The sequence below is a fragment of the Rhinatrema bivittatum genome, chromosome 16 (assembly GCF_901001135.1).
Source record: "Rhinatrema bivittatum chromosome 16, aRhiBiv1.1, whole genome shotgun sequence".
NCBI classification, from domain to species: Eukaryota; Metazoa; Chordata; class Amphibia; order Gymnophiona; family Rhinatrematidae; genus Rhinatrema; species Rhinatrema bivittatum.
The window spans coordinates 3,577,876-3,595,104 of NC_042630.1; the positions used below are offsets into that span (position 1 = coordinate 3,577,876).

The window sequence follows — 17,229 nt, forward strand, 5'->3', positions numbered from 1 at the left end:
ATCTGTAAGCATTTGTATTTATTGTAAGAATTTGTATTTATTATTTAGCTATTTACATTGATCTGTTACCACTTGGTCCTGTTCTCTCCTTTACCTCAAGTTCTAAGTTCCTACTAAGTTAGCCTTGTTATTTTATACCCACTTGTTTGATGTAATTTTCCAATATTGGTTCTGTGTAAACCGAAGTGGTATGTACTAGTACATGAAGTCCGGTATATAAAAGCCTTTAAATAAATAAATAAATTCCTTCTTCCTCAGGGACCTCAAGCAGATGGGCATCACCCTCCCTGGCCACCAGAAACGGATCCTGTGTAGTATCCAAGGCTTCAAGGAGTGACCATGGCTTTGGCTGGGCAAGTTGATATTACTGAATGGACAGCAGGCTCCATGGCATTTCCCTCCACCAGAACAAGCAGGAGAAAAAAAAGAAAAAAGCTTTAAAAAGAAAGGTTGTCTTGTCTTTCCTGTTCCCCATCTGTGTGCGCCACCCCTCCAAAGCCCAGCAGTTTACTGCTGAAGGGAGAGAAGGCACCTGTGTCAGCACCACAAAGGAGACATGGGACTGGGGAGAATTTCAGGAGTGCTTTTTCGGAGCCAAGTGAAGCGAGAGAGGACATTGTAAAACTGAAAAGGCAGAGATCTCCTGCATATGCTTTTGGAGGGGACAGGAGAGACATTTTTGGAGATTTCCAGAGGAAGGAGGAGGCTGAAAGAGTGGTTAATTCTCCTTACTTAACCCATTCAGGAGAAACATTAAAAAAACCCTACTAATCTGTGGGGCCTTTGATACATAAAGGGGTTAAACAAATGTTTTATTACAGAATGGCGACTGGAAGAGGAGATAGGAGCTGCAATTGTGTATATATATGTATAGAGTATGTACATACTTTTCTGTAAATAAACTCTTCTTATTTTAGATGGGTTACTCCTTGGGGGATTGTTTTTCTGTGCTCCTTTCCTTTGGGGTGATAGTGCGTATGGCTGCTGGGTGCCTCCGCGGGGGGGGGGGGGGGGGGAAATCACACCAGGGGTCTGGATTTCATGCAGGGGTTCTCCCTCATCACATAATCTGGGGGGAAGGCACCTCCCTTCCTCGGGCGTGGGGGGTGGGGGGGGGAATCACACCAGGGGTCTGGATTTCATGCACAGGTTCTCCCTCATCACATAATCTGGGGGGAAGGCACCTCCCTTCCTCGGGCGTGGGGGGGGGAATCACACCAGGGGTCTGGATTTCATGCACAGGTTCTCCCTCATCACATAATCTGGGGGGAAGGCACCTCCCTTCCTCAGGCGTGGATTCTATGTGACATCTCAGCATCGCTCTCCCTATCTCATGCTCACCATTCCTCCCAGCTTAGCCTGCACATCGGGGATGGATTCACAGCAACTGATGCCCTCTCCGCCCCTACCTGACAAGACATTAAGACTCAATAAGAGCTGAAGATGTAATAAAGGATTACAAATTGTTTGCTTCCAGGCCAGATCCCACAACTGCATTAAATATAAACTGTACATTTATTTATTTAATGAGTTTTATATAAAATAACGCCATCATAACGCTTTACAACACTTATTTTAACACTAAATAGCAGTAAACAATGTAAGCAAATTATTTACTTAGAGCTTTGTGCTTTTTTTCCCCTCTTGCACCTTTTCCAACATGCTGTGGTGCTCCCCTGCCCTGGGCACGGTGCCTATGTTACTTAAGTTAGTCCAGGGATGCTGCAGTTCTAATTTCCTAGTGACAAACAGGAACTGCACGTCCCTGCTGGCGGGCCCAGAGGGAGGTGGCAGCCCTAGCACCATGGCGGGACTGGAGCTTTGTTGTGAAGTGGCTCTCATGGTACTAAAACAGCATCCCCTGGGGCCACACCGACAACAGATGCTGCACTGCTCTCCATTTACTCGCGTTCCTTTCCCACTTTTGAGGAGTCAATAAAGTTCGTTGAATTTAGGAGCAGAGGCTTGTAGCGTTTTTTCGTTGGGGGTTTTCGCGCGCTTTAGCTTCTGCGTCATTTCCGCCAGTGTGATGTCACAACCCTCCTCCACCCTCTCTCCTCCCACCCTGCTCTTTCTATTATTTTTTGAACTGACGCATGCGCGGGGGGGCGCGCAGGGTTTCCGCGTTTGTTTTCGCGGGGGAGCGGGTTTGCACGGGCGGGAAGTGGCGGCGCCTCCTCGCGCTTCTGTGCCGTAGAATCTTGCAAGCACTCTTCGCTCTCACTCTGCCCCTGCAGCCGACAAGGAAGAAGGTAGGTAGCCAGCGGTGGCGCGCGCAGGGTGGTTTCCAGCTACCCCCGCGGCGCGAGACCTTTTCAACCGTCTTTGACCAGAAAGGTGCGCGCGCTCTTGCTATTTCGCGGCAGGACCCCCCCCCCCCCCCGGCTTGGGAGTGGATGCGGGACCACACCCCTCCTTTCTGCGCTCGTGCGCGCATGGTTTCCCGCCCACATTCCAACGGCCGACGCTCGAAGTGAGAGGGTGGAGCCTCTTCACCTGCGCGTTGAAAGCTCTCTGGTGCTCATGTCATCGGCTGATAATAGCCCTTTCCTTTTGACGTCATACTTCGATAACGTGATTGGGTCAATAAACCATTTTCTCTGACTTCATTACTGATAAGGAGTGCTTAACCTGAGTGATTACCTCAATATAACACTTTCTTTGACGTCATCATTGATCACTGGTGCTTAGCCTGAGTGATTATTTATATTATTTTGTATACGATATTCTGCATAACAAACAATGGTTTACACCATCAATATAAATAACATCAAATAAAACATTGAATTAAAAAAACATCTAAAACAAAACATAAAATACAAATGAAATTAAGAAAAGAATTAAATGCCATAAAAGATAGCAATTAACATAAAAACCTTGCTTTCTTCTAGCATGACCGCTCTAATATTGGGCTTTCTCTGAGACTGATTGCTAACTCATGCTTGTCCTCCCTGATTCCGTCCCGATGGCGTCTAGTTATACGAGAGGAACCGTTGCCTCTCTCTTGTGGCATTAGCCTGTCTTCTGTCTCTCGTTAGGATGCTTGGAGGCATGGCGACGCCGCACCAGGAGGCCCTGAAGAAGATACGGGTGTCCCTGGCCAGACAGCTGGATTTAGGGGAGCTTCTGGAGTACCTGATGGAGAAGGACGTCATCACCCTTGCAATGAGAGAGCTTATAGAGGTATACGGACCGGTGCGGGGCCCTTCGGCGAGACGCTCGGCCGAGCTTGTGACGTCTATGGACTTACAGGGACATTGTTCCCTCTTCAGTCAAGAGAGGTGTGGGTGCTGGGCAAAATAAGAGCCAGCGGGGTTTTGTCAAGGGCCTTACCAATCTTTTAGATATTTTTGGTAAGATCTGCAGACAAAGGTGAGCCGGTCGATATAGGGAAATATCTCTACCTGAATGCAGTCCACTTTGGAGTGCCAGAAAGCAGAGTGTAAATCAAATGAATGATAAATAACAGCGTATTTGGAATTTCTAAAGACATCTGCCAGATGTGGGTAGGACTAAGGGGTCAGCTTTCCAAATGGAGGAAAGGTCGTTACTGGAGCAGCACAGGGATCGCTACTGGGACCGGTGCTGTTTTAACATATTCCTAAATGATCTGGAATAGCGAACGATCAGATATGCAGATGGCATAAAATTGTTGAAAGATGTTAAGGCAGCAGTGGATTGCGAGGAACTGCAGAAGGACCTTGTGAGAGCGGGAGACTGAATAAGAACACAAGAAATTGCCATACTGGGTCAGACCAAGGGTCCATCAAGCCCAGCATCCTGTTTCCAACAGTGGCCAATCCAGGCCATAGGAACCTGGCAGGATCCCAAACACTAAGAAGATCCCATGCTACTGATGCAATTATTTATTTATTTATTTATTTATTTAACAGCTTTTTTATACCGACATTAAAATACACATCATATCGGTTTACATCATAACGAAAGGTAGAAATTACATTAAACGGGGAGGGGGGTAATATGAGAACAATAAACAACAGAAAAGAGGCTGTGAGGAGGAGCCAGATATCAAGCTAGGAAAGAAAGAGAGGTGGGGGAGTGGAGGGATATGAACATATCTACAAAAATTGCAAAAGCTGATATATAGAACATAACATGTTTATAAAGATTCAGGGTGGGTATGAGGATAAATATATTTACATCGAAGAAGGGGGAGGGGTTGGGGTGAATAGTGGGAGAGGGGGGGCTAGTCTGGAAAGGCCTGGTGGAAAAGCCATGTTTTGAGCATTTAATTACCATTTAATTACCATTTAAAAGCCATGTTTTGAGCATTTAATTAGCATTTAATTACCATTTAATTAGCATTTAAAAGCCATGTTTTGAGCAATTAATAGCAGAGGCTATTCCCTAAGGGGTAGATTTTAAAAGGAGCGCATATATATGCCCGAATTTATAACATAGGGGTTGGCGCGCGCAAGGGGGTGCTCAATTGTGCACCTTGCGCGCACCGCGCTGCCTTCCCCCGTTCCCTCCCAGGCCGCTCCGAAATCGGAGCCCTCGCAGAGACCGGCCCTACTGAGACGCGATCGCACTCCCCCACAGGAGCGGCAAGCCGACCCGTGCGCCATTACCCACGTGGTCAAGATAGCGCTCCGGCAGAGACTTTCCCCACTCGGCCATCAGCTGGTCACATCTACCTCTGCTCTCCTCATCGCTGCCGAGAGCACAAGCACCACCAAACAGGAATTAATTTCCTGCCTGTGTAAACTAGCTTGCTTTCTTTTTTTTTTCCTTTATCAACTTTAACGTCCCAGAAAAGCAAACAAAGAATAAAGGGGCATACTTTCCTGCACCAGGCTTATATCTGCAGAGCTGCCAGCAGGTTCCCAACGGCCTCAGCTGCCTTGTGTAGGGGAGGGATCTGCACCACCAGATTTACACACCACTGAATACCGGACCGAGAGTACCAAAGGGTCACCAACCCCCTGCAGATGAAATTTAATATGGAAAAGTGCAAAGTGATGCAGACAAGGGAAAATAATCCCAGCTACAGGTGCACCATGCCGGGCTCTGTGCTGGGGGTCAGCACCCAGCACAAGGTCACTGGAGTGCTTGCAATCCTCAGCTCAGTGCATGGCGACAGTCAGAAAAGCAAAGCGAATGCTAGGGATGAGCCGTAAAGGAAAGCAGAATAAAACAGAAAATATCCTCTTGCCTCTGTATTGATCCATCCTGCGACCACACCTCCAGTATTGTGAGCAGTTCTGGTCCTCCCATCTCAAGAAAGACAGAGCAGAACCAGAAAAGGTGCGGAGGAGGGCGACAGAAGTGATAGAGGGGAAGGGGCATCTCTCCTGTGATGGGCGGCTGAGAGGGGACATGAGAGAGGTTAATAAAATCAGCAGTGGGCTGGGACGGGTAAACAAAAGATGATTATTTACCCTCTCGAATAAATCTAAACCAAGGGGAGCCTCCAGGAAACTAACAGCCAGCAGATATGAAATAGATCGTAGGAAGTGCTTTATCACCCAGCGCACTATCGAGCTGCCAGAGGATGTGAGCAAGGCAGCGAGCACAGCAGGGTTTAAAAGAGTTTGGGCAAGTCCATAACGCATTATTAGCCAGGCAGACTAACGAAAGCTATCGCTGTCCCTGAGAGTGAGGAACAGGAATTGGATCTGGCGGGTACTTGTGTCCTGGATTGGCCAGTGTTGGAAATAAGATTGTGGGGCTTGAAGGACCTTCATTTTGACCTGGTATGGCAGGTCTTGTGTTCTTATGATGCTGGTCTTGATAGACCTTGCTCTGACCCAACATGACCGTTCTTATGATCATTGGCAAGGAACATCGGAGCACATTTGGTAGTATATGGATCAACAGGGCAAACACTGATGAGCGAGAATGCAGAACATGCCAAATAATTATCTGAGTTTGAGGCTGTAAGGACCAGGAGATGGGGTAGAAGGCGACAATGCAGGTATATAGAACGAAGCAATAATGCCCCATACTGGGAAGGTCTAATTTTCCCTTGTCTCTTCTTCAGGCCAAGCCTGGAAGCTTTCGGCAGAGTGTGGCACTGCTGGACATGCTGCCGAAGAGAGGGCCCCGTGCCTTCCCCACTTTCTGCGAGGCCCTGCGGGAGTCCAGTCAGGGGCACCTAGCAGACCTGCTGCTGGCCACGGTGCCAGCCTCGGAAAAGAGCGGCCCCGGGGTAAGGAACACGGGTCCAAGAAACCGCCGGAGAAGGAAAGGCTTCGCGAGGGATGCGGCTGGAATGCTGCTAATCACTGGCAGAGCCGCTGTCTCGGCCTGCACTGCCCTTTCTTTTTCCATTGATTTCTTTCTTCTCTCCTTGCTCTCCATAGCACAACCATGTCTTCCTGGCACCTCTGCCGGTGCAGGAGTGTGGCCCATCTGCCAAGAAGAGGTGCTGGCAAGGTGAGAGACGCCGCCACACTCTGCCAGGAAGGAAGGTCTTAGGCATGGTTGGTGGCAGCCAAGGCATGAATTTGACTAACAGTATCTCTGTCTTGTTCTCTCTTTGCATCCCACGTTTCTCTTCTCTTCCCACAACCTCTCTGTTGCCTCTGTCAGAGCCGATGGAGTACTCCCTGGATGGTGGTGATGGGCCCCTCAGTCCCCTGGTGAAGCCTTGCACCGCAGACTTTTACAGCACTCACCACCGCACGGTAAGGGCCCCGTGCAGTGCTGTGCAAGAGTGGCTGAGGGAGTGCTCACGTCCCCTGTAACTCATCCCCTCCCTCTCTTTCTCCACGGGCCAGGCATACGCCATGACCTCGCGGCCCCGGGGCAAGGCACTGCTGATCAGCAACATCCAGTTCCAAGGCTGCGAGGACTTAGACTTCCGCTCGGGGGCTGATGTAGACCAGGATGCGCTGGTCCGGCTCTTCAGCAGCTTGGAGTACCAAGTCACTGTCCGGTGCAACCTCAATGTGCAGGTCAGCAGCAAGTCAAGGGGAAGGGGAGTTCCCTGGGCATATGATCTGTGTCTTAGGATGTGGGGGTTCTTGGATATAGGAGGAGGGAAAGCCCTGAGGCATGTGAGGGGGGCCCTTGGGGTCCGTGAGAGCATGCGGGGTGTGTTTCTGTTTTCTGTATCTCCTCACATATTTCCTTCCCTAGGAGATGCAGTTGGAGTTGGAGAACTTCTCCCACCTGCCAGATCACCTCAGCATGGACTCGTGCATGGTGGCGCTGCTCTCTCATGGTGTTGAGGGTGCGATCTATGGTGTTGATGGGAAGCTGCTGCAGGTACTTTGAGGTGGGATGGGGAGGGATAGGTTGGATAATAAAAGAGCTGCTGCAGGTACCGGACATTTGGAGTGGGGAGGGATGCCATTGCGGACATCCCCTCACTGTTTAATTATTTGTCTCACCTGGTGAGAGAGAAGAGCACTTTCTCTCTTTTTTCCCTATCGTCTTAATTCCTGTCACTTTTTTTTTTTTCACTTGTTCTCATACTTGCTGTGTAACTTCTCTCTTTCCCTGTACGTACCCAGATCAGTTCAGACTCCTGGGTTTTGCCTCCCATCCAGCAGATGGAGACAGAGAAAGTTTCTTAGGCACCGCCTTATAACTTGGTGTGCCACCTGCATCTCCTCAGTATTTCTCTGTCTCCAGCACATAGAGGAGGTGCAAAACCTGCGCTCCTGAACCCGAGTTAAAAAAAGGAAAAAGAATGGAATTAGGAGAAGAAGCGGATTTTATCCTCCCAGGGGTTTGGCAGGTCCTGGTGGGACCATTCCCCCTGGCAGCAGCTGGAGGATGAGCAGGGATTGGGAACCCCAGATTTGCTCTTTCTGGGCATCAGGGGTGACAGCTGGTGGTCCAGCTCCTTTCCCCCTCCAGCAAAGTCTGTAGAGTTATAGACAAGCTTTATCCCTTGCCTGAAGAAACTCTGGAGCTTTTGAGGGTGCCTAAGGTGGATGCGTCTGTATTGGCAGTCATTAAAAGAACTACCATACCAGTAGCAGGAGTGGTGGCGCTGAAAGATCTCCAAGATAAGAAGCTCAAAGTGTACCTTAAGAACATTTTTTAGGTCTCTGCTCTAGGTATCTGGGCAGCAGTGTGCAGCAGTTTTATGCTTCAAGCAAGTCTAAGATGGTGCAACAGCTGCAAAGTGCCAGGTATCTCTCGCCCTAGGAGTCTGAGCAGGTGGAACTCTTAGAGGCAGCGGTGGCTTACGGGGCTGATGCTTTATATGATCTTATTCGGTCCTCCTCCGGGACAGTGGTGTCTGCAATCTCGGCTAGGAGTCTCTTGTGGTTGCGAAACTGGTCAGCAGGTGTTTCGTCGAAGGCTCAGCTTGGAGTGCTCCCCTTTAAGGGCAAGCTATTTTTTGGGGAAGAGTTGGAACAGCTGATAAAGCAGCTCAGAGATAATAAGGTGCAAAAGCTCCTGGAGGACAAGCCAAAAGAGTCTAAAGGATTTCTACCGGTTCGCTCTTGTTTTCGCGGCCAAAGGCATTTCCATCAGAGCAGACCTCGGGGAGGTCTCAGTCTTGGCCCCAATCCTTTCGTGGACGCAGAGCAAAGCGGGAAGGCCCGGCCAAGAGTCTAGCGGAGTCAAATCCACACAATGAGGTGCGGCCGACCTATTCCTCGGTTCCTGTCATTGAGGGTCGGTTGACTCTTTTTACGAGGAGTGGGTCAAGATCACGTCGGACCAGTGGGTTCTAAGTGTGAAGACTAGGTTATGTGTTACAGTTTGCTCGGCCGTTAAGAAATCTATTTCTTGTTCATACCCAAATCTGGTCAGTCTAGCAGTAGACGGGCCCCTGAGACTGCGTCATCTGCCAAATCTTCTGCAACAGGACCCTATATTTTTCGATCATGAGGATCGTTTTTGTCTAGCGGCTTGGCTTTTGAAAGGAGGCAATTAAGGAAGAAAGGCTATCCGGAGGATGTTATTTCTATTCTGCTGCAGGCTTATAAAACCGCTATTTCCTTGGCGTATGTCCAGGTTTGGAGAGTCTTGGTATATACAACAGGGAGTTGATCCTCGCCAAGTATCGGTTGCAGATATTCAGACTCTTTGCCGACTTCTCGCAAAAGGTTTGTCCTTTAGTTCCCTGAGGGTGCAGGTGTCAGCCTTGGGCTGCTTGTGGGGCAAGATTCATGGTTTAACTCTGGCTGTGCATCTGGATGTGGTGCGTTTCCTCCAAGGAGCGAAGCTCTTGCACCCCCCACCTGTTCGTAAGGTGTGTCCTTCTTGGAGCCTTAACTTGGTCCTCGGCATGTGTGAAGCACAGTTGAGCCTCTTAAGAGGGCCACCATAAAAGATCTCACTTTGAAAGTGGTTTTCTTGGTGGCGATTTGTTCAGCCAGGAGGGTGTCTGAACTTCAAGCCCTGTCTTGCAGGGAACCCTTTTTGTGGATTTCGGATTCCAGAATCTCTCCGAGGACAGTTCCATCTTTTCTGCCGAAGATAGTTTTAGCGTTCCACTTAAGTCAGTCAGTGGAGCTTCTGGCCTTTACAGAGCTAGAGATTGATGCGCCTCATGCAAAGGAGTTGAGGCGTCTGGATGTTAGAAGGGCCTTGTTGTGGTATCTAGAGGTCACCAACCTTTTTGTGCTATGGAGTAGTGCAAAAAAGGGTCAGAAGGCATCAAAGGCCACAATTGCGCGTTGGTTGAAAGAGGCTATTGGTTCCGCATATATCTGTCGTGGTCAAGGGCACATTCTACCCGTTCGCAGGCGGCCTCCAGGACTGAGTGCCAACTGGTTTTGCCATAAGAGATTTGCAGGGCGGCTACTTGGAAATCTTTATATACCTTTGCCAGACACTACAGTTTTGACATCCAGGCTCCGGACGTTGACAATTTTGGTAGAAGTGTTCTTCGAGCAGGACTCTCACAGTCCCACCCAGTGTAGGGAAGCTTTGTGCAACATCCCAGGAGTCTGGACTGATCTGGGTAAGTACAGGGAAAGGAGAACTGGTTCTTACCTGCTAATTTTTGATCCGGTAGTACCACAGATCAGTCTAGACGCCCACCCACTGAGGTAGAGGAGTTGCTGGAGAGCCCGCTCAATCTGTTTTGGTTTTTTTTTCTTAATTCTGATTTTTTCTGAAGAATGGCAAAGGTTTCTCAATAATCCTTTTAAGAAGTTCTCTGGAGTTTCTTACGAATTTTCCTTATCCCCTGCTCGTTCTGGGGGAGCTATTTAGAGTTAATCGATTTAAGGCTTTTGGTCACATTTCTGCATGGGTACTGATAAATACTGAGGAGATGCAGGTTTCTCATGGGGACGGTGCCTAAGGAACTTTCCCTGTCTCCCATCTGCTGGAAGGGAGGCAAAACCCAGGAGTCTGGAACGAAAATTAGCAAGTAAGAACCAATTTTCCCTTTCTTCTCGACGAATCTGTTTTGTCCTCTGTAAATTGTCCCCTGTCTCCTGCAGCTGCAAGACGTTTTCCGCCTCTTTGACAACGCCAGTTGCCCCAGCCTCCAGAACAAGCCCAAGATGTTCTTCCTGCAGGCCTGTCGTGGAGGTGTGTGGCAGGGGGACTTATATTCCGGGGAGGGAGGGAACGGGTAGTCTCGCCCTTCTGTCCTGGCGCCCCCCACCTCTCTGGGTCGCTCACTGTCCTCTTTTCTCCCCCCCCTCCCCCACCTTACACCAGGTCTGTCTCGGGTCTTCCTTCGCTCCCTGTCTGTTCCCCATCTCTACGGGGCAGCTCCTCTGTAAGTTCCCTTTCGGGTCCTCTCTTGAGGCATGGTGTTCGTTTGTAAGATCCCTCCCGGCACGTTCTGACTCGCCCTCACCCTTTGCATGGCGTGCCTGCTTTGTGACACGTTACGGGGTGTTTGCGAGGCTGCTTGCTTCGGATTTCTCTCCGCATGGGGTGCAGGGAGGTGGCGTGTTTTTGGGGCAAGACCCCCTCCCTCCTTTCTGTCTCTCATGATCCTCGCATGTGGTGAAGTTAGAGCGAGGCTCTTGCACCTCAAGCTGCTTCTCTTGCAGACGAGACGGACCGGGGCGTGGACCAGCGGGACGGGAAGGAGCGTGCCGAATCTCCGGGCTGCGAGGAGACAGATGCTGGGAAGGAGGAGCGGTTGAGGGTGCGGCTGCCCTCCCAGTCGGACATGATCTGCGGCTACGCCTGTCTAAAAGGTACTCGCCCAACCCACTCCCCTTTTTCCCACCCACCTCTCTTCTTCCCCTTCTCCTTCCTGTCTGTAGGGTGCCCTTTCACCCCAGCCTGCTCCTGCTCCTCATCTCCTTCCTGACTATGATGAAATCTCCCAGTCCTCCTCCTGCTCTGCCTGTCTCCTTTCTTTCTCTTTTGTCTTCCAGTCTGTTTCTCTCTTCTCTGTCTCTCGCCCACTTTTTTCTCCATGTCTCACTGTCACCTTCCTGTATTTTTTCTTCTTTCTCGCTCTCTCTCTGTTTTCTTCCTCATACTCCCCCCACCTCCGAGTCCCTTGTTTGCCACTGAGCCCATCTCCTTGGTATCGTTTTGTTTGCAGGTACTGCCGCCCTGCGGAACACCAAGCGCGGCTCCTGGTACGTCGAGGCCCTCACCGCCGTCTTCTCTGAGAACGCCAGGCACATGCACGTGGCCGACATGCTGGTGAAGGTGGGAGCCGTGCCTGCAGCATGGGGGGGGGGGGGGGAGAGAAAGTCTGAGCCTCTAAGCTAAGGAGGGACCAAGTAGAGATGGGGGTGGGAGCTGTTAACGCAGGAAGGAAGTGGGAGCACAGAAAGGAGAATCTGGAGCTGGAAGCGCAGGAGGGAACAGCAAGTCGGGAGCACAGAAGGTGGCAGTGGGGGCTGGGAGTGGAAACTGTAAATGCTAAAGGAACTGGGAGTGCAGGAGAGCGTGACGGTGGGGGCTGGGAGCACAGCGAGGGAGTGGGAGGGATGGGGGCATAAGAGGGAGCAGCGAGATTGGAGCCTTCAGCTGCAGAGGGAGGAGTGGAGGTGGGAGATCAGGAGGGAGAGGTGAGAGTGGAGCTTTGAGCAGCAGAGGGAGCAGTGGAGGTGGGAGATCAGGAGGGAGAGGTGAGAGTGGAGCTTTCAGCAGCAGAGGGAGCAGTGGAGGTGGGAGATCAGGAGGGAGAGGTGAGAGTGGAGCTTTGAGCAGCAGAGGGAGCAGTGGGGATGGGAGATCAGGAGGGAGAGGTGAGATTGGAGCTTTGAGCAGCAGAGGGAGGAGTGGAGGTGGGAGATCAGGAGGGAGAGGTGAGAGTGGAGCTTTGAGCAGCAGAGGGAGCAGTGGGGATGGGAGATCAGGAGGGAGAGGTGAGAGTGGAGCTTTCAGCAGCAGAGGGAGCAGTGGAGGTGGGAGATCAGGAGGGAGAGGTGAGAGTGGAGCTTTCAGCAGCAGAGGGAGCAGTGGAGGTGGGAGATCAGGAGGGAGAGGTGAGAGTGGAGCTTTGAGCAGCAGAGGGAGCAGTGGGGATGGGAGATCAGGAGGGAGAGGTGAGAGTGGAGCTTTGAGCAGCAGAGGGAGCAGTGGAGGTGGGAGATCAGGAGGGAGAGGTGAGAGTGGAGCTTTGAGCAGCAGAGGGAGCAGTGGGGATGGGAGATCAGGAGGGAGAGGTGAGATTGGAGCTTTGAGCAGCAGAGGGAGCAGTGGAGGTGGGAGATCAGGAGGGAGAGGTGAGATTGGAGCTTTGAGCAGCAGAGGGAGCAGTGGGGATGGGAGATCAGGAGGGAGAGGTGAGATTGGAGCTTTGAGCAGCAGAGGGAGCAGTGGGGATGGGAGATCAGGAGGGAGATGTGAGATTGGAGCTTTGAGCAGCAGAGAAGGCAGTGGGGATGGGAGATCAGGAGGGAGAGGTGAGAGTGGAGCTTTGAGTAGCAGAGGGAGCAGTGGAGGTGGGAGATCAGGAGGGAGAGGTGAGAGTGGAGCTTTGAGCAGCAGAGGGAGCAGTGGAGGTGGGAGCTGGGAGATCAGGAGGGAGAGGTGAGAGTGGAGCTTTGAGCAGCAGAGGAGGCAGTGGGGATGGGAGATCAGGAGGGAGAGGTGAGAGTGGAGCTTTGAGCAGCAGAGGGAGCAGTGGAGGTGGGAGCTGGGAGATCAGGAGGGAGAGGTGAGAGTGGAGCTTTGAGTAGCAGAGGAGGCAGTGGGGATGGGAGATCAGGAGGGAGAGGTGAGAGTGGAGCTTTGAGTAGCAGAGGAGGCAGTGGGGATGGGAGATCAGGAGGGAGAGGTGAGAGTGGAGCTTTGAGCAGCAGAGGGAGCAGTGCAGGTGGGAGCTGGGAGATCAGGAGGGAGAGGTGAGAGTGGAGCTTTGAGTAGCAGAGGAGGCAGTGGGGATGGGAGATCAGGAGGGAGAGGTGAGAGTGGAGCTTTGAGCAGCAGAGGAGGCAGTGGGGATGGGAGATCAGGAGGGTGCAGCGGTGTGAGAGCTGTAATCTCACCACACCCTCCCCAATCTTCTGCTTCCCAGGTGAATGGACTGATCAAGCAGCGAGAGGGTTATGCCCCCGGTACAGATTTCCATCGCTGTAAGGAGATGTCAGAATACTGCAGCAGCCTCTGCAAAGACCTCTATCTCTTTCCTGGGTACTCAGCAGCCAAATGAGCCTTGGAAATGATGGAGGAGTATATCTGCCAGATAGCGCCCTCGAGGGAGGCCTCATATGTTCAGTATTGCCCCCGGGACAGGGAAAGGAAACTTGACAGGGCAATAAACACAGTAGCACCCCATGGAAGAAGGAAGCCAGTCCGTATCCGCATGATCTCGTCCTGTGGGAACAGGAAATGTGGGCAGCCCACAAACACGGCACTTGCTCTTCTGCACTCTGTGACCCTGAGGAGCGGATTATAATGAGGGATCGTTCTCTTTTATACCTCTTTCTAAAACTGATGGGTTTTTTGCACACTTTCTCGGGACCAGAAGCCACAGACCTTTCCATGTTTCGGTTTTTTTTTTTTTTTGGAGCCTCAGCACTGTGCAGATTTTGAGAGAAGAAGAGGGGTCCGGGAGCTGCAAGAGGAGAAAGAGAAGGCCGTACAGTTAGAAGCCACTCTGTCTCCTGGGACTCGCATGGCTGAGCCATGATGGACGTTCACTTTGCCTCCATGAAAACCTCACCTGCCATAGAGGGAAGGGGTTTTAACTGGAATCTCTTGCTTTTGGGGGGAAGGACCCAGTTCTCTCCCCTTCTTTGCATCGGGTGAACAGGGAGGAGAGAGCTGCAAGTATGGGGGGTGTTTTTTTTTTATGTCCTGGATTTCTTTTTGAATCTGAATCTATGCATCTTCATACTGTAAGCCTATAATGCATTTGGGCTGGGTTAAAGGGCTTCTTCATCATCTCATATGGGAGGAGGAGGCGGTGCCTGCCGCTGCCTCTGCCTCCCCCAGAAATATTTCCAGTTACTTCTACACGGCAAGCTCGTTGTCCGATACCGGCCCGGGTTCAGGAGGCTCTTCGGATATCTGGCGCGTGGGATCACCTCGGCCCTCCCCGCTGGGGGGTGGGTGGGGGTGGGGAATGAATGGAGAGGGTTACAGTATTTCCTCCCACGCCTTTGCACTGCCTGGAGACGCCAGCGTCTCTCTCCATTCGCCACCCCCCCCCCATGCATGCTGCAGTGTTCTTCCTCACCGCTGACGGTGACCGGGCCTGCAGGTCCCTCCCGGCACCAGCCAGTATGTTTGGGTCAGAAGTGGGGTAGCTGCGGCAGGGACCCCAACGTTTTTCTGCTGCGCCTTGCATCTGACTATGTCATTCTCGGCTCCCCTTGCGGCCAGCACAGAGGTTTGCTGCCCACCATCTGCCCCAGTGGATTTAAAAATAACTTTATTCAGAAAAAAATATAGCGAGATTTTAAAATAGCGCAGCGCTTGGTCTTCACTGCCAGCAACTTTTCGCTTCCCCCCCCTACTTTCCGTTCTGCTTTGGGTTTCATTCCCAGAGGGAGAGGTTTGACCATGGACTGTGTCGAAATCTCCTCCTGCTGTCAGGAATGTTTGGGGCCGCAGATTTTATTTTGAGTGGGGGGAAAAGGGCAAAATTTAGCCGTTAGAAGCAAAAGGCCTGCAAGCACTTTTTCCGTTTTGGAAGCCCGCCCCTGCAGAATTTTATTTCTCAATGGATATTATCTTTTTTCATTTCCGTTCTCGAAGCTTAAGATCCTCGAGCAATAAGATGCAGCCATTTCGAAATTTGTGTAGAAAATGGATTTGCGTGCTTGCTGCACTGTTTTTGTTTTTTTTGTGTGTGTATTTGCTGCAAATGTTTAATCTGTCTGTAAGTGAATTGATTTTTAGGTAGGGAGGGAGAGGGGGAAGGCCCCGCCCCGTTGCAAGGCGCACTGATACTCTGACAATCTTGAGCCAGCATGGCAGCTGTAAGAATAACGGATGTGACCACCTTGGTGTGCCGAGCAGTATTTCAGGGGTGCACAAGGAACATCCTCGCCCTGCACAGAGTCCAGAATTTTCCTCCAGCCCCACACTCGTCTACGGTCAGTGTTGGCCGCAGGCGGGTCAGGCCCCCAGTGCCATTCCAGCCCCGGCCTCCTGTTTGTGTAACGCACCTTGCGCCAGACGGAGCCGTCTAGGAATGCGCACGCGTGGTGACTCCCAAGGGCCAGTTTCGGGGGACGGGGGGGTTGGAGCTGGCAGGGATGTGCGGGGTATTTGTACAGGTTTTTGCCTTTTTATTTCTTGTTGGAATCTTCTATTTTTATGGATCGAGTTGAAGAAGAAAGACAAACGTTATTTTTTAAATAAAGACCGTTATGTTTCAATATTTCTGGCATGGCCGCCTGGTTATTTCCCGAAAACTGGGGATTCCCCAGGAAGGCGCCAGAGCCGCATGCAGTTGATGCTGGCACCAGGGCGTCGCCGTGCTAAATATCGGTCTCCTTTCTGCCCGGGCTGCCTCTGTAATGCCGCCGCCAGGTGAGCCCAGGATCACACGCACCGTGGGTAGCAGAGCTGGGCATCAGAACTGAAACACAATGTGTACTTACCAAAAAAAAAAAGAGAGATTGACCTTGGGCTGAGTCCCTTGTTCACCTTCATTTAGATTCTCAAGTGCAGGCCCTGCAGCCCAGAGGTGGCTGCCTGCTTAATTTTCTGCAGTGGTCCCCAAGCTTCAGCGCAGCAGGATCTCACTTGTCCAGTATGAGCCCGAATTTGGATCTGACACTAGCTCCTTGCCGCCTGTAATTAACCAGTGGGCAGGAGCAAAGCCCCCGTAAACTCCCGTTTGGGTGCAGGCCGCTCGGGGAGAGGTGCTGCATCCCGTCCTTACTTTCCAGGAGCTGTCTGGGTGCCAGCGGGAGAGTCGCTGGAGATATTAGCATGGGTGACTGCCGTGTCAGCGTGCGGGGCAGTCTCCGGTTACACAGTCGATCTCTGTAACTCTCTCCTCTGCTGGGGGGACAGCAGCAGGGCTGTGCTCGGCATTCCCTCGGCTTTAGGGGTCCGGCTGCCACTTTCAGGAGCAGGATAAACTCCCAAGTCTCCTCTTTTGTGTTTCCTAACGTGAGGGAGAGAAGGTCGCTAGTTTGTGGGATTCTCCCTTCCCCTTCCCCTCCCCTCCCCTCATCTCCCCTTTCTCCACTGGAAGCCCTGGATATGACCAGCGACAGTTTGGAGAGAAAAGCCCTACAGTACCAGCAGACCCTGGTGAGTGCCATCACGGCTCTGTCCTGTTGCTGGTGTGTTCACTGCGTTGTGCTGGGTGAAGGGGGGTAAGCAACTTTCTCACACACTGCAGGACAGGTACAGCACAGCAGTGCAGGCTACACAAAGACACTCCAACGCAGGACAGGGACAGCGTGGGAAGCGGCAGTGCGAGCTTCACACACACACCCCACCGCAGGACAGGGACAGCGTGGGAAGCAGCAGTGTGAGCTTCACACAGGCACACACACTCCCCACTGCGGGACAGGGACAGCGTGGGAAGCGGCAGTGCGAGCTTCACACACACACACTCCCCACCGCAGGACAAGGGCAGCGTGGGAAGCGGCAGTGCGAGCTTCACACACACACACACTCCCCACTGCGGGACAGGGACAGCGTGGGAAGCGGCAGTGCGAGCTTCACACACACACACACTCCCCACCGCAGGACAGGGACAGCGTGGGAAGCGGCAGTGCGAGCTTCACACACACACCCCACCGCGGGACAAGGGCAGCGTGGAAGCGGCAGTGCGAGCTTCACACACACCCCACCGCGGGACAGGGACAGCGTGGGAAGCGGCAGTGCGAGCTTCACACACACTCCCCACCGCAGGACAAGGGCAGCGTGGGAAGCGGCAGTGCGAGCTTCACACAG

General features: G+C 51.9%; 3 protein-coding genes across 6 annotated transcripts in view; all 3 read left to right on the forward strand.

Moving 5' to 3' along the window:
• Positions 1 to 925, forward strand: part of EPHA1 (EPH receptor A1) — a 33,360-nt gene extending 32,435 nt beyond the window's left edge. For all 3 annotated transcript variants that reach the window (XM_029579482.1, XM_029579484.1, XM_029579483.1), the window contains one exon: positions 259 to 925. In XM_029579482.1, the coding sequence (XP_029435342.1) occupies positions 259 to 337 (79 nt within the window). In that variant the 3' untranslated portion in view covers positions 338 to 925. The remainder of the gene's footprint in view (positions 1 to 258) is intronic.
• Positions 926 to 2,063: 1,138 nt separating this feature from the next.
• On the forward strand, positions 2,064 to 15,694 carry CASP2 (caspase 2). 2 transcript variants are annotated; one of them, XM_029579486.1, is made up of 12 exons: positions 2,064 to 2,252; positions 3,039 to 3,183; positions 6,005 to 6,172; positions 6,327 to 6,399; positions 6,556 to 6,650; positions 6,744 to 6,920; positions 7,105 to 7,233; positions 10,383 to 10,473; positions 10,606 to 10,666; positions 10,947 to 11,096; positions 11,453 to 11,562; positions 13,382 to 13,518. In XM_029579486.1, the coding sequence occupies exons 2-11, from the start codon at positions 3,040 to 3,042 to the stop codon at positions 11,520 to 11,522; spliced, it is 1,158 nt and encodes a 385-aa protein (XP_029435346.1). In that variant the 5' UTR covers positions 2,064 to 2,252; position 3,039; the 3' UTR covers positions 11,523 to 11,562; positions 13,382 to 13,518. The 2 variants fall into 2 exon arrangements, with proteins under 2 accessions (XP_029435346.1, XP_029435345.1); XM_029579485.1 differs by lacking the exon at positions 10,606 to 10,666 and having other exon boundaries at positions 2,081 to 2,252; positions 13,382 to 15,694.
• A 638-nt stretch (positions 15,695 to 16,332) lies between these two features.
• CLCN1 (chloride voltage-gated channel 1) overlaps positions 16,333 to 17,229 on the forward strand; it is a 45,065-nt gene continuing 44,168 nt past the window's right edge. Inside the window, exon 1 of the mRNA XM_029581324.1 lies at positions 16,333 to 16,578. Coding sequence (XP_029437184.1) covers positions 16,528 to 16,578 — 51 coding nt within the window. The 5' untranslated portion in view covers positions 16,333 to 16,527. The remainder of the gene's footprint in view (positions 16,579 to 17,229) is intronic.